This window comes from Theropithecus gelada, chromosome 9 (assembly GCF_003255815.1).
Source record: "Theropithecus gelada isolate Dixy chromosome 9, Tgel_1.0, whole genome shotgun sequence".
Taxonomy (NCBI): domain Eukaryota; kingdom Metazoa; phylum Chordata; class Mammalia; order Primates; family Cercopithecidae; genus Theropithecus; species Theropithecus gelada.
Window position 1 is genome coordinate 28,238,110 of NC_037677.1, and position 15,052 is coordinate 28,253,161.

Genomic DNA, 15,052 nt, shown 5'->3' on the forward strand with positions numbered 1-15,052 from the left:
GGGAGACTCCGTCTAAAAAAAAAAAAAAAAAAAAAATTAGCTGGGCATGGTGGTCCACGCCTATAATCCCAGCTACTCAGGAGACTGAGGCATGATGAGAATCACTTAAACCTGCGAGGCAGAGAGGGTGCACTGGGCCAAGATCATACCACTGCACTCCAACCTGAGTGATACAGTGAGAATCCGCCTCAAAAAAAAAAAAAAAAAAAAAAATTAGCTGGGTGTGGTAGTGGATGCCTGTAATCCCAGCTACTCCAGGGGGCTGTGGCAGGAGAATCGCTTGAACCTGGAAGACGGAGGTTGCAGTAAGCTGAGATTTCAGCACTGCACTCCAGCCTGGGCGACAGAACAAGACTCAATCTCAAAAAAAAAACAACAAAGTTCTGGCCAGCGCAGTGGCTCACAACTGTAATCCCAGCACCTCGGGAGGCCGAGGCAGGCGGATCACGAGATCAGGAGATCGAGACCATGGGAGGTTGAGGCAGGAGAATCGCTTGCACCTGGGAGATGGAGGTTGCAGTGAGCCAAGACTGAGCCACTGCACTCCAGCCTGGGCCACAAAGCGAGACTCTGTCTCAAAAAAAAAAAAAAAATTGTTTACACAGACACTAAATATACTGATAAAAACTTAATTGTTATCCACTACTATTACTTTTGGGAAAAAATAAGGCGGAAACAGGTTAGCAATTTCTAAGACTTCCATTAGGTTTAATCTTACAATTAGATGACATCATGTTTTTTGATGTTCTCTGGCCTAGCTCATCCTTCCTATACTTATAACACTCTTTACTTCAGGGCCATCCAATATAAAGAAGGACTATTTAAGAATATACATATACATATACAAATGATATACTCATCATCTGCTAACTACTCTCTATGGAAACTGTAGCTTTCTAAAAATGAATGCTTCCTTGACTCTGAAGGATACAAGCTTCTACCCCAAAAAAGTTCCCAAATCCCTTTGCTGCCACAATCTTCACATTTCTGAAAACTTATTAAAAGGTAATTTTTAGGCCGGGTGCGGTGGCTCACGCCTGTAACCCCAGCACTTTGGGAGGCCGAGACGGGCGGATCACGAGGTCAGGAGATTGAGACCATCCTGGCTAACACGGTGAAACCCCGTCTCAACTAAAAATACAAAAAAAAATTAGCCGGGCGTAGGGGCGGGCGCCTGTAGTCCCAGCTACTCGGGGGGCTGAGGCAGGAGAATGGCGTGAACCCGGGGGACGGAGCTTGCAGTGAGCCAAGATCGCGCCACTGCACTCCAGCCTGGGCCACAGAGCGAGACTCTGTCTCAAAAAAAAAAAAAAAAAAAAGGTAATTTTAACAAAACATGTCAGTGAAATCATGAGTTAATGCATGTAACAGAAGAAAATATTAGCAGTCGGCCGGGCGCGGTGGCTCAAGCCTGTAATCCCAGCACTTTGGGAGGCCCAGACGGGTGTATCACGAGGTCAGGAGATCGAGACCATCTTGGCTAACACAGTGAAACCCCGTCTCTACTAAAAAAGAATACAAAAAAATTAGCCGGGCGAGGTGGCGGGCGCCTGTAGTCCCAGCTACTCGGGAGGCTGAGGCAGGAGAATGGCGTGAACCCGGGAGGCGGAGCTTGCAGTGAGCCGAGATCACGCCACTGCACTCCAGCCTGGGCGACACAGCGAGACTCCGTCTCAAAAAAAAAAAAAAAGAAAAAGAAAATATTAGCAGTCAAAAATATAAAAATAGGATCCAATGATTTAAATTTTACAAAAACTGGCCACTGGCCAGAGCTGCTGGCTCACAACTATAATCCCAGCACTTTGAGAGGCTGAGGCAGGAGGATTCCTTGAGACCAAGAGTTAGAGACCTCCCTGGGCAACATAGGGAGATCTTGTCTCTATAAAAAATAAATAGACCAGGCGCACTGGCTCACACCTGTAATCCCAGAACTTTGGGAGGCAGCCAAGGCGGGCGGATCACTTGAGGCTGGGAGTTCAAGCCCAGCCTGACCAATGTGGCGAAAACCTCTCTACTAAAAATGCAAAAAAAATTAACTGGAAGTGGTGATGCATGCCTGTAATCCCCGGCTACTTGGGAGGCTGAGGCATGAGAATTGCTTAAATCCAGGAGGTAGAGGTTGCAGTGAGCCAAGAGTGAACCACTGTACTCCAGCCTGGGTGACAGAGCAAGACTCTGTCTCAAAAAACACAACCAACCAACCAAACAAATAAACAAAGGAAGTTAACCTATGAGGACACAAAGGGATTAGAATGATACACAACGAACTTTGCGGATTTGGAGTAAAGGGTGGAAATGGGGTGAGAGATAGAAGACTACACATTGGGCACAGTGTAAACTGCTTGGGTGATGGGTACACCAAAACCTCAGAAATCACCACTAAAGAACTTAGTCATGTAACCAAACACCATGTGTTCCCCCAAAACCTATTAAAATTAATAAATATTTTAAAAACTGGCCATTATATATTTAACAACATGTAAAAAATTTCACAGGTCAATACAGTGAATTCTCTGCTATTTAGATATACAATAAAGATATTCCAGCAAATTGTTTTCCCAGTACTCACAAAATTTCATTTTTTCTAAATTCCACAATGTTCTAGTCACATAGCACTATTTTTTATTCTCTGAACATGCCTACCACTTCTTCCCTTTGCACCTGCTACCCTAGGTTATGTCACTTTCTCTGTCTGGAATTTTTATTTGATCCTTTTCTGCACAGGTCAAATGCCTAATTATTCTGCAAAGCCCTAGAAGCTCTTTGTACGCCTTGCTCAATTCGTGAGACAAGAATAATCCCTCCTTTCAATATTTACCCATAATACTCCATTCGGCCTTATTGTTATGTAATATATATTTTAATTTTCATACATTTATTTATTTGTCTTCCTACTTGAGGAGGGGAAACCCCCTATTTTATTTATCCTTGAATTCCTGGTGTCTAATACAATGCTTGATACAAAGTAGGCCCATAGCAAATGCCCAGTAAATAAATATTCCCAAACGTATCCTTTATTACCTATCATCCATTAAGGACTGATGTCTTCAAAACCATTTTGCAATCATTCCTGTCATTTCAGAATTGCATGCCCCATTATTAGGCATAAAGAATATACACGAACAAAATCTTATTATTAACTTTTTTTATTTTTTGAGACAGGGTCTCACTCTGTCACCTAGGCTGGAGTACAGTCACACAATCATAGCTCACTAGAGCCTTGACCTGCCAGACTCAAGTGATCCTCGCACTTCAGCCTCTCGAGTAGTTGGGAGGGACTACAGGCGAGCACCACCATGCCCGGCTAATTGTTTTTCTTCTTTGCAGAGGTGGGGTCTCAGAATGTTGTCCAGGCTGGTCTGGTACTCCTGGGCTCAAGCAATCCTCCCACTTCAACCTCCCAAAGTACTGAAATTATAGGTGTGAGCCACCACACCCAGTTCATTAACTTTTTTTCTTTTTTGTTTTTTGTTTCTTTGCTTGCTGTTCGTTTTTGAATAGGGTCTTGTTCTGTTGCCCAGGCAGGGGTGCAGGGGCACAATCACAGTTCACTGCAGCCTCGACCTCCTGGGCTCAAGGGATCCTCCCACTGCAGCTTCTTGAGTAGCTGGACTACAGACGCATGTGCCTCCCCACACCTGGCTAAATTTTATCTTTTGTGTAGAGAAGGGGTCTTGCTTGTTGTCCAGGCTGGTCTCAAACTTCTGGACTCAAGCCATACTCCTGCCTGGGCGTCCCAAAGTGCTAGGACTACAGGCATGAGCCACTGAGCCTATTCTAACACTAAGTAGAACAAAACAAATCAACAACAAAAATCCAACAAACATAAAGCGATCGCATATAAGAAAAGCTATAAAAAGGAAAGAAATAGAAAGAAGAAAAAAAGTAAACTTGATAAACAGATGCACCATGTTTCTGGAAGGAAAGAGTCAATATTATAAAAAATATTCATCCCTAAAACAGTATTTCACTGTAACTCTAATACAGTCTAAATTGTGCTTTTATTAGTCCTAATGTTCATCTAGAAAAATAAATACATGACAATATTTGTCTTACCATGTACTAAAACGTATATAAAGCCATAACAATTTAAAATAGTGTGGTACCAGAATAAAAATAGACACACCAATGGAACACAAAAAAAGTCCAGAAACATACTCAAGCATTGAAGAATTTAGTAATGATTCAAACAATATTTCAAATCACACTGGAAAACATAGATTATTCAGCAATAGTGTTGGAAAAGTTGACTAACCAGGTGGGAGGGGGAAGTTAGGCACATATCTTACCATATTCTAAAATTAATTCTAGGCTAATAAAATACTTATATCTAAATAGTTCCTTCTTTGGTCTACCCTCGCTCCTTTTCTACTTGAACACTTTAGTCTTAAAGCCATGAGATGGGGCTGGGCATGGTGGCTCATGCCTGTAATCCTAGCACTTTGGGAGGCCAGAGCAGGCAGATCACTTGAGCTCAGGAGTTCAAGACTAGCCTGGGCAACATGATGAAACCTCAACTCTACAAAAAAATACAAAAAACTTAGCTGGGTGTGATGGGTACACCTGTAGTCCCACCTACTTAGAGGGCTAAAGTGGAAGGACTGCTTGAGCCCAAGAGGTCGAGGTTGCAGTGAGCCAAAACTGCACCACTGCACTCCAGCCTGGGTGACAAAGTGAGCCCTGTCTCAAAAAAAAAAAAAAGGCCATGAGGTGGGTTCAAGCATAGTAATTATCCATGCTGGGGAGGAGGGGGCAGTCCAATACAAGTATAAGAGCCTGAGTAAGGTTGGCTCCCCTAAGGGGCTGCGGATAGTGGTGGGGATAATCTCAGAGCAAGGTGAAAAGATCAACCAAAGTGGAAGTAGTGAACTGAAGCTGAATATCAAATCCCAAGAGGGGTGAAAAGGACTGGCATGCAGGAAAGCAGCAGCAACCCTGAACTGGGTTAGAATAGCGTCTGCATTAGGTGGAGCAGCAACAGAAGGTATGTCAAAACAGGAGGTTGATCAAATAAGTAAACTATTAAAAATAGTAAGAGTCAGGTTTCTGTCTGAGAATCATAAACATGGGGGAAAAAATTAAAACGAACCCTGTTTTGTTGGGCTAGATTTGGAGAAGTTACCATAAGCATATGGAGTTCAATATATAGAGATGGTTACAGTAATAGAGAGGTGTGTGTGTATGTATATTCACATAATGAATCAAAAGTATTGTGTGACCTCACAGCTTCTTCTTTTTTTTTTTTTTTTTGAGACAGAGTCTCACTCTATTGCCCAGGCTGGAGTGCAGTGGTACAATCTCGGCTCACTGCAACCTCCAACTCCCAGGTTCAAGCAATTCTCCTGTCTCAGCCTCCTGCGTAGCTGGGATTACAGGTGTCCACCACCATGCCCAGCTAAATTTTTTTTTTTTTTTTTTTTTTTTTGAGATGGAGTCTCACTGTCGCCCAGGCTGAGGTACAGTGGTGCGATCTCAGCTCACCGCAACCTCTGCCTCCCAGGTTCAAGCAATTCTCCTCCCTCAGCCTCCTGAGTAGCGGGAATACAGGCGCCCACTACCATGCCTGGCGAATTTTTGTATTTTTTAGTAGAGACGGGGTTTCACCATCTTGGCCAGGCTGGCCTTAAACTCCTGACCTCATGATCCACCTGCCTGGGCCTTCCAAAGTGCTGGGATTAGAGGTGTGAGCCACCGGGCCCAGTCAATTTTTTTTTTTTTTTTTTGAGACAGAATCTCACTTCGTGAGCCATATCTCTTCCTATATATATTCAAGTACTTATATTTATCTATACAGTGGTTGTGGTAGGGATTATAATTTTCTTATCAGTAAATTCAGTCTACTGAGTGTACCACTCTTTTTTTTTTTCTTTTTGAAACGGACTCTTGCTGTGTTGCCCAGGCTGGACTGCAGTGGCACCATCTCGGCTCACTGCAACCTCCACCTCCCAGGTTCAAGCAGTCCTCCTGCCTCAGCCTCCTGGGTAGCTGGGACTACTGAGTAACTGGGACTAGTAGAGATGGGGTTTCATTGGCCAGGCTGGTTTCGAACTCTGGACCTCAAGTCATCCCACTGGTTTCGGCCTCCCAAAGTGCTAGGATTACAGGCCTGAGCCATCACGCCTGGCCCACAGTTTTCTACATAGATATAGAAACAATATAGATGTGAATTTATAGAAATACGTATCTCTGCAGGAATGCACACACACATACACACACATTTCCTAGCCATGCTGACTGAGAGTAGCAATAACCCACACCTAGCAACCACTTTGGCTCCTAAATATTATTCTTGCCTAAAAGAAATCAAGGCTCCTCAGAGAAATGGTGATTTCAGAACTACAGCAGGAATAATACAAGATGAGCTTAGATTATACTGCTGTGTCAGAAGTAGAGAAATGCTTCTCGGCCGGGCGCGGTGGCTCAAGCCTGTAATCCCAGCACTTTGGGAGGCCGAGACGGGCGGATCACGAGGTCAGGAGATCGAGACCATCCTGGCTAACACAGTGAAACCCCGTCTCTACTAAAAATACAAAAAAAACTTAGCCGGGCGAGGTGGCAGGCGCCTGTAGTCCCAGCTACTCGGGAGGCTGAGGCAGGAGAATGGCGTGAACCCGGGAGGCGGAGCTTGCAGTGAGCTGAGATCCGGCCACTGCACTCCAGCCTGGGTGACAGAGCAAGACTCCGTCTCAAAAAAAAAAAAAAAAAAAGAAATGCTTCTCTGAAATGATAGGTCAAAAGACACAGAAGTCAGCTTAAAGAGGTCCCACCAGGCAAACCTGAGACAGTATGAACATCAAAATAAATGACATTAGTGGAATATGACTTATTAAAATAAAATAGCATAAGTCCATACTAATAGAAATACTAGGGAGTAAAAAAAGCTTTACCTTACAGTGGAATGTCAACTGATGAATGTAAAAGAAAGGGTGAAATTAGAAAACCACTACTTGCCATCAATCCTAGTCATAAATTAGGTCAAGAGACATCAATGAATGCTAAAATTAGTGAGGAAAAGGCACAAGGAACAAGATGTTTATATACAAAGAACTTCCCCCACAAAATCCACACTGACTATGAAGAGAAAAAAGATTAACCTCACAGTGGAGAAACCTGACAGACACACCTTAACCAAGTGATCAAGGAAAAACTGAAATCATGTACCACCTGATAGGATGCAAACAAAAGAACACAGAATCATACATGCGATACTCCTGCTAAAAACATAACTGTATTTAATCATGATGAAACATCAGGCAAATCCAAATAGGGGGTCATTCTACAAAGTAACTGGCCTGTTATATTCAGAAGTATCACAGTTATGAAACTCAGGGAAAGACTGAGTTACTATTTGAGATTTTAAAAGACCAAAGAGGCCCGGGCGGGGTGGCTCACACCTGTAATCCCGACACTTTGGGAGGCTGAGGCAGGCAGATCACTTGAGGCCAGGAGTTCAAGAGCAACCTGGCCAATATGGCAAGAGCCTGTCTTTACTAAAAGCACAAAAAAATTAGCTGGATGTGGTGGTGCAAACCTATAATTCCAGCTACTCAGGGGCTGAGGCACAAGAATCACTTGAACCCAGGAGGTGGAGGCTGCAGTGAGCCAAGATTGCACTACTGCACTCCAGCCTGGGTGACAGAGCGAGACTCTGTACAAAAATAAAAATAAATAAAAAGGCCAAAGAGTCAAAATGCAGTTTGTGATTCTTTTGCTATAAATATGTCTACAGAAACATGAATGGGTTCCAAAATCAGACAGTAATAAGGTATCGCTGTTAATTTCCTTATTTTGATGGCATATTGTATATTCCCAAGAGAATATCCTTCTTTATGGGAAATTCTGAAGTACTCAGGGGCGACAGCATATTATATTGGTAAGTTACTCTCAAATGGTTTAGGGAAGGAAGAGTTCTTTTGTACTATTCCTGCAACCTGTTTGTAAGTTTTAATGCTTTTAAAATTAAAAACAAAAACAAGATTTTTAAAAATGAACTTCCAAAGCACTAAAAAAAAACAAAAAGTACATTAATATAAAGATTTTCTTTGCACAGCATCAAAGGCAGAAACAATAAAGAGTATTTGCATAAATGACCTCAAAAATGTAAACTTCTGCATTAGAAAAAATTAACCTGCTAGAATCCCAACAACTATGAAAATGTAATAAAATTAAAAACCAAACGTTAAATTATGGGAAAAAACACGCACAACAAATATATAAGACAAAATAATATGATCTCTAAAACACTTTGTAAAAAAAATTATAATATTAAAACAGATATGGAAAGGTCAATTAACATACATGAATAATCTTCAAAAAAAAAAAAAACTTTAAAATAATTAACCTTACCAGTACTCAAATAAACTCATTCAAACATTTTAATATTTTTTTTACTAGAAAGAATAGCAAAGTTTTTAAAAGGGTAACACAGTGTACCTAACATAATATAGAGTTATGAGCAATCTCACATATAGCTAATACAGGGTAACTTCCAGAGGACAATTTCACACAATGTATTTACTGAAGCTTCCAAAATGTCCACACACTTTTACACAGATGCTAGCAGTGTATATACTAAATGCCAGACATCAAACTAGGCCCTTCAACCACAAAGGGTTGCTTAATTAAATTTACAGTTTGTTAAATCTCATGATATTCTGTATTACAGACTAAGTATCTATTAAAAATACAGCAGAAACACAATTTACTGACACACAAAAGATGCTGTGTAAGTTTCAAAAGCAAACAAAAAATATAAGCAAAAACAATTCAATTTTTTTGTAAGTATATACTATAAGCAAAAATACACAGGAAAAAACCTGGATGAGCTTGAATGAGAACATTATGAATGATTTTTGTCTTATATTTATTTACTTGTCTGTATTTTCAAGTTTTTAAAATAAATATTAATTACCTAATAAAAAGTTTTTTTACACAAAAACATTTAAAATCTTAAAGCTGGCTGCTATTTCTTCCAAGGATGGAATGTGTACCTTCAATTAAATAGTAAAACTATATTTAAAGGCACATTGGGTAATGGTGAAACCTAAAATGGAGAGGAGAATAAAACAATAATATAATATGTACTAAATGAAGAAAAATATACAAGAAAAAAGCACACTTTTTTTTTTTTTAAGGTCAACAATAAAAACCATATCTTGGGGTACAAATAACTTTGGCAGGGGAGACAAGTAACATTCTAATACAGGACTGTTTTTCAAAAAAGAATGTGATACACTGTAATGAATATTATGCAAAATAATAATTAATTCAAATTTAACAGACTCTTGATACTTGAAAGAACAAAAGAAGTAGATAATTCATAAAAGGCCGATCTCTAAGGATTAAAATATCCTGTAAATCGTAGAATACTAAATACCTAGGTTACTATAAAAGGTAAGACAGTTTTGCTTGCTTTATACTCCTGTGACCTTAGTAACATATTAATAACATTTTAATAACTGTAGTTTAGTGTAGTAATTTTTTTTCCAAATCTCCCCTAAATTTGATGGAGACCTGTAATTTTAAAAACACAAAAACTTCCTTTCTACTTCCCAGCAGTGATATTTAAACAGTAATAAAATAATATCCACTGTACCTTATTATAACGATCATGCGGAACAGACTGTAAAACAATTGGTTCCATTGTGGAAACATTGGCAAATTGTACCTCTGGAATATACAGGGCACAAACCACATGGGCCCAACCTAAAAATAAATAAATAAATGTCATATTTTCAGTTTTATCAAAAGCAAATTAACATTATTAACTTCCTTAACAGATCCCTCAAATGTCTGTTGAAACAAATGCACAAGGACATTAACAAATTCTCATTGCTGTCTTACTTCCATTGCTTGAGAATACTCAAACCACTACTAAAAAAAAGCATTCTTAATCATTTCCCCAGTTATGATGTACAGTTATATAAATAAAGGGAAACATTCATAAATTCAGATGTCGGCACTAACACTTCTTATACAGGCGACCAAATATTCACATCAACACTACCTCTGAGAATCACTATAAAAGGAGTTTTTAAAAGTTTAATACTTATGATAAAATTTAATAATTTAATCTTAATCATTTTAAACATCAACATGAAATTATTTTTATCTTAGTGTCAATATTTTTAATATTAGTAATAATCATTTCACTATTTTAATTTGAAATGTGTTAAATTTCATATGAAATATATATGTACATATTTTTTTGAGACAGAGTTTCACTATTGTTGCCCAGGCTGGAGTGCAATGGTGCGATCTCGGCTCACCGCAACCTCTGCCTCCCGGATTCAAGCAATTCTCCTGCCTCAGCCTCCCAACTGAAGGTATTAAAGAGCTGATATGATAGTGAGGAGTTTCTGGGCTAAAACTGGAAGAGAACGAAAGTTCTAGGTATAGTTTTTGGCCACTTTTGCCCGGGGGACATTTGCCTATTTCAGAGAAAGCAGTGGTGAGGATGAAGGGTACTTTTTTTTTTTTTTTTTTTTTTGAGAGAGTTTCACTCTTGTGGCCCAGGCTGGAGTGCAACGGAGCAATCTCGGCTCACTGCAACCTTTGCCTCCCAGGTTCAAGCAATTCTCCTGCCCCCACCTCCCAGGATTACAGGCATGCACCACCACACCTGGCTAAATTTTGTATTTTTAGTAGGGGTGGGGTTTCTCCATGTTGGTCAGGCTGGTCTTGAACTCCCGACCTCAGGTGATCCACCCAACTCAGCCTCCCAAAAAGCTGGGATTACAGGCGTGAGCCACTGCGCCAGGCCTGAAGGGTACTTTTGACAGACTCAGAGGCCTAACAGTACAGGGATGTACATTCACAACCAACCAAGAGAAAAAGGGAACAAGTAAACCCCTCTCCTTTCAGATGCAACACTGAAGGGCAAACCAGGGGTAAGAATACACTAAAAGTACATAGACCCTCAAAGAGACTACACCAGGGCTCTGACCATCTCAAACTCTGAAATTTGACCAATATAATCTTAAATTACAACCCCTAAGGCACCAAGCAGATGCAAATATACATCTATCCTCTCTAAAAGAAAATAGTATCATCTTGGCTACAAATAATTTCTACCCTTTTTTTTTCTGAGACAAAGCCTTGGTCTGTCACCCAGGCTGGACTGCACTGGCGTAATCTCGGCTCACTGCAACTTCCTCCCAGTTCAAGCAATTCTCCTGCCTCTGCCTCCCAAGTAGCTGGGATTGCAGGTGCCCACCATCACAGCTGGCTAATTTTTGTATTTCTAGTAAAGACGGGGTTTCATTATGTTGACCAGGCTGGTCTTGAACTCCTGACCTCAAGTGATCCGCCAGTCTCAGCTTCCCAAAGTGGTGGGATTACAGATATAAGATACCACACCCAGCCTAAAATTTCTTAATTACATATAATTTCCAGCACAATAAGTACCAAACACATGGACAAGACAATATGAATGAAAATAAGGAGAAACAAGAAAATCAAAACAGATCAGTATTTGAGTTATCAGATAAAGATTTTAAAATAAGTATGCTTGCTATGATCAAGTACACACAAGACAAAATTCTAAATTGATGCAAAGAACTGAAAACTATAATAATAAATTAAAATTCCAGAAGTAAAGCGCAAATTTAGAAATCAGCCAGGCACAGTGGCTCACATCTGTAAGCCCAGTACTTTGGAAGGCTGAGGCGGATCGCTTGATCAGGAGTTCAAGACAACCCTAGGCAATAAAGTGAGACCCCATCTCCACAAAAAAAAATAATGAGCCAGGTGCGGCGGCATGCACCTATAGTCCCAGCTACTCAGGAGGTTAAGGTGGGAGGATTGCTTGAGCCCAGGAGTTGGAAGTTGCTGTGAACTATAATTGTGCCACTGCAATCCAGCCTGGGTGATAGAGACCCTATCTCAAGAAAAAAAAAAAAAAAAAATCAATGGGTGGGATTAACAATGGTTTAGACATGGATGAAAAGAGAATTAGTACGAACAAAACAGGTCAGAAGAAATCCAGAATGTTAGCACAAAACACAAAAGTAAGAAATATAAAAAATGGAATAACACACGTGAAAAATGTAATAGGCAGATGGGTCTAACACACACATAATCAGAATCTCGGAGAAATATAAGAGAGAAAATGGCATGAAAGCAGTATCTGAATTGATAATACCTGAAAATTTTCCAGAACAGAAGACCCAAAGCCACTGACTGAAGAACCACTATAAATCAGAGTAATATAAGATATACACCAAGGGACATTAATAAAACTACAGAAAACTAAGGGAAAGAAATGAAAATCTTAAAGACAAAAGGCAAATTATCAAACGAAAAACTAGGTAACTAAATAAAGCCAGAAAACTTTTTTTTAAAAAAAGATTTCCATTAAAGGAAACACCAAACAATTTTCCTTGAGTAATAGGAAAACGATTCCAGAAGGAAGTTCAGAACTGAAGAAAAATATAAAGAGCGATAAACATGTAGGTACATTTAATATATGATGAACATATAGAACAATAACGCCTTCACACTCATTTACAATACAAATGACCATTAAATATTAAAACACTGGAAAGGTTTGTGAATGTATGCAGTTTTTGTATAAAACTATAACAAAGACTGGAAAAGGAACAGATAAACGAAGTCTATATGGTTTCATTCTACATTTCATGTTAAGTGGTACACACAGGCCGGGTGCGGTGGCTCATGCCTGTAATCCCAACACTTTGGATAGCCAAGGTGGGCAGATCACTTGAGGCCAGGAATTTCAGACGAGCCTGGCCAATATAGCGAAACCATGTCTCTACTAAAAATACAAAAATTAGCTGAGTGTGGTGGTGTGTGCCTATAGTCCCAGCTACTCAGGAGGCTGAGGCAGCAGGACTGCTTGAACCCAGGAGATGGAGGTTGCAGTGAGCCGAGATAGTGCCACTGCAGTCCAGCCTGGGCAACACAGCAAGAGTCCGTTTCAAAAAGAAAAAAAAAAAAAGTGGTACACTCAGTAGACTGAATTTACTGATAAGAAAATTATAATCCCTACCACAACCACTATATAGATAAATATAAATACTTGAATATATATAGGAAGAGATACGGCCAAGAAGGCAATTTAAGGCAATTTAATATAATTAATTAAATTTACATGCAATACTAACCAGTTGCATTGTTAAACTGACTAAAATACAGCACTAAAAAAAATCACAAAAAGAACAAAGAGAAATAAGAAATAAGAGGGAAAATCAATGTTAAGAACAAATAGCAGAAGACTTCTACTTCTGTCCAAGATAGACTAAGATATTCAAGAGAAAGCCACAAGGGAAACTGGAAAATGTCTTGAACGGAATGGCAACAAACATGAAATTTATCAGAACTTGAGACGTAGGCTGGGGGCAGTGGCTCACGCCTGTTAATCGCTTGAGCTCAGGAGTTCGGGACCAGCCTGGGCAACGTGGTGAGACCCTGTCCCTACAACAAATACAAAAAACATTCGCTGGATAAGGTGGCATGCACCTGTACTCCCAGCTACTTTAGGGCCTAAGGTAGGAGGATCGCTTGAACCCAGGAGGTCGAGGCTTCAGTGAGCCGGGATCACACCACTGCCCTCCAGCCTGGGTGACAAACTAAGGCCCTGTCTCAAAACAATAACAACAGCAGCAAAAAAAAAACAAAAAAAAACAAAAAAAAAACAAAAACAAAAAAACACAACTTCTGGGATTCAATAAAAGCAATAGAGAACAACTTACAGCATATATATTTTCATTAGAAAAGAAAATCTAAATTAAAAGACCTAAGGTTCCACCTTTATAAGTTAGAAAAGAAGAGGAATATATAACACATAGTAAGTAGTAGGAAGGAAATAATAAAGAGCAGAAGTTTAACAAAATAGAAAACAGGGAGATGAAATAAAAATTAACAAAGCCCAAAACTTTCTTTAAAAAGGTCAACAAAATTGAACAATTCTATTTGGACTGGTCAAAAAAATAAAAATAAAAACAAAGAAAAAACCAGAACAAAAATCGCCAACATCAGGAATAACAATGAGGTAATTACTGCCAATGCTAGCAAAATTAGCAAAATAATAATAAAGTACTATTGGCGGCCAGGCATGGTGGCTTGCACCTGTAATCCCAGCACTCTGGGAGGCCAAGGCAGGTGGATCACCTGAGGTCAAGAGTTCAAGAGCAGACTGGCCAAAATGGTGACATCTCTACTGAAAATACAGAAATTAGCTGGGCGTGGTGGTGCCTGCCTGTAATCCCAGCTACTCGGAGGCTGAGGCAGAGAATCACTTGAATCCGGGAGGTGAAGTCTGCAGTGAGCCGAGATCATGCCACCATTGCACTCCAGCTTGAGTGACAAAGCAAGACTCCATCTCAAAATAATAATAATAATAATAATAATAATAATATTGGCAACGTCAGTCCAACAATTTCAGCAACTTACACAAAGTAGTCAAATTTCTTGGAAAAATAGACTGCACCAAAATTGACTTAAGTATACAAAAATAGGCTGGGCCCAAGGGCTCACGCCTGTAATCCCAACACTTTGGGAGGATCAGGCAGGAGGACAGCTTGAGCCCAGATGTTCGAGACCAGCCTCGGCAACAAAGCAAGACCACTTGTCTCTACAAAAAATACAAAAAGAAAAAAATATTAGCCAGGCATGGTGTGCCTGTGGTCCCACCTATTCAAGAGGCTGAGGCAGGAGGATCACTGGAACCCAGCAGTTTGAAGCTGCAGTGAGCTATGACTGCATCACTGCACTCTACTCTGGGCAACAAAGACAAAGAGGAAGAGGAAGAGGAAGAAGAAGAAAAAGAAGAGGAGGAAGAGGAGGAAGAGGAAGAAGAGGAAGAGGAAGAAGAGGAAGAGAGGGAGGGAAGGAAGGAAGAAAGCAAGGAAGGGAGGGAGGGAGGGAGGGGGGAAGGAAAGGGGAAAAAGGAAAGGGGAAAAAGGGAAAGGAAAAAGGGAAAGGAAATAGGAAAAGGAAAAAGGGAAAGGAAGAAGGGAAGGGAAGGGAAGGGAAGGGAAGGGAGAAAAAGGAATGTCCCTATACTTTTGCCAAAAAACGAATTTATCAAAAA

At 40.1% G+C, this 15,052-nt stretch overlaps 1 protein-coding gene across 3 annotated transcripts in view; it reads right to left on the reverse strand.

The window, feature by feature from the left end:
• Nucleotides 1-15,052, reverse strand: part of MLLT10 (MLLT10, histone lysine methyltransferase DOT1L cofactor) — a 219,168-nt gene that overhangs the window by 141,590 nt on the left and 62,526 nt on the right. For all 3 annotated transcript variants that reach the window (XM_025396563.1, XM_025396564.1, XM_025396565.1), the window contains one exon: nt 9,596-9,705. In XM_025396563.1, coding sequence (XP_025252348.1) covers nt 9,596-9,705 — 110 coding nt within the window. The remainder of the gene's footprint in view (nt 1-9,595; nt 9,706-15,052) is intronic.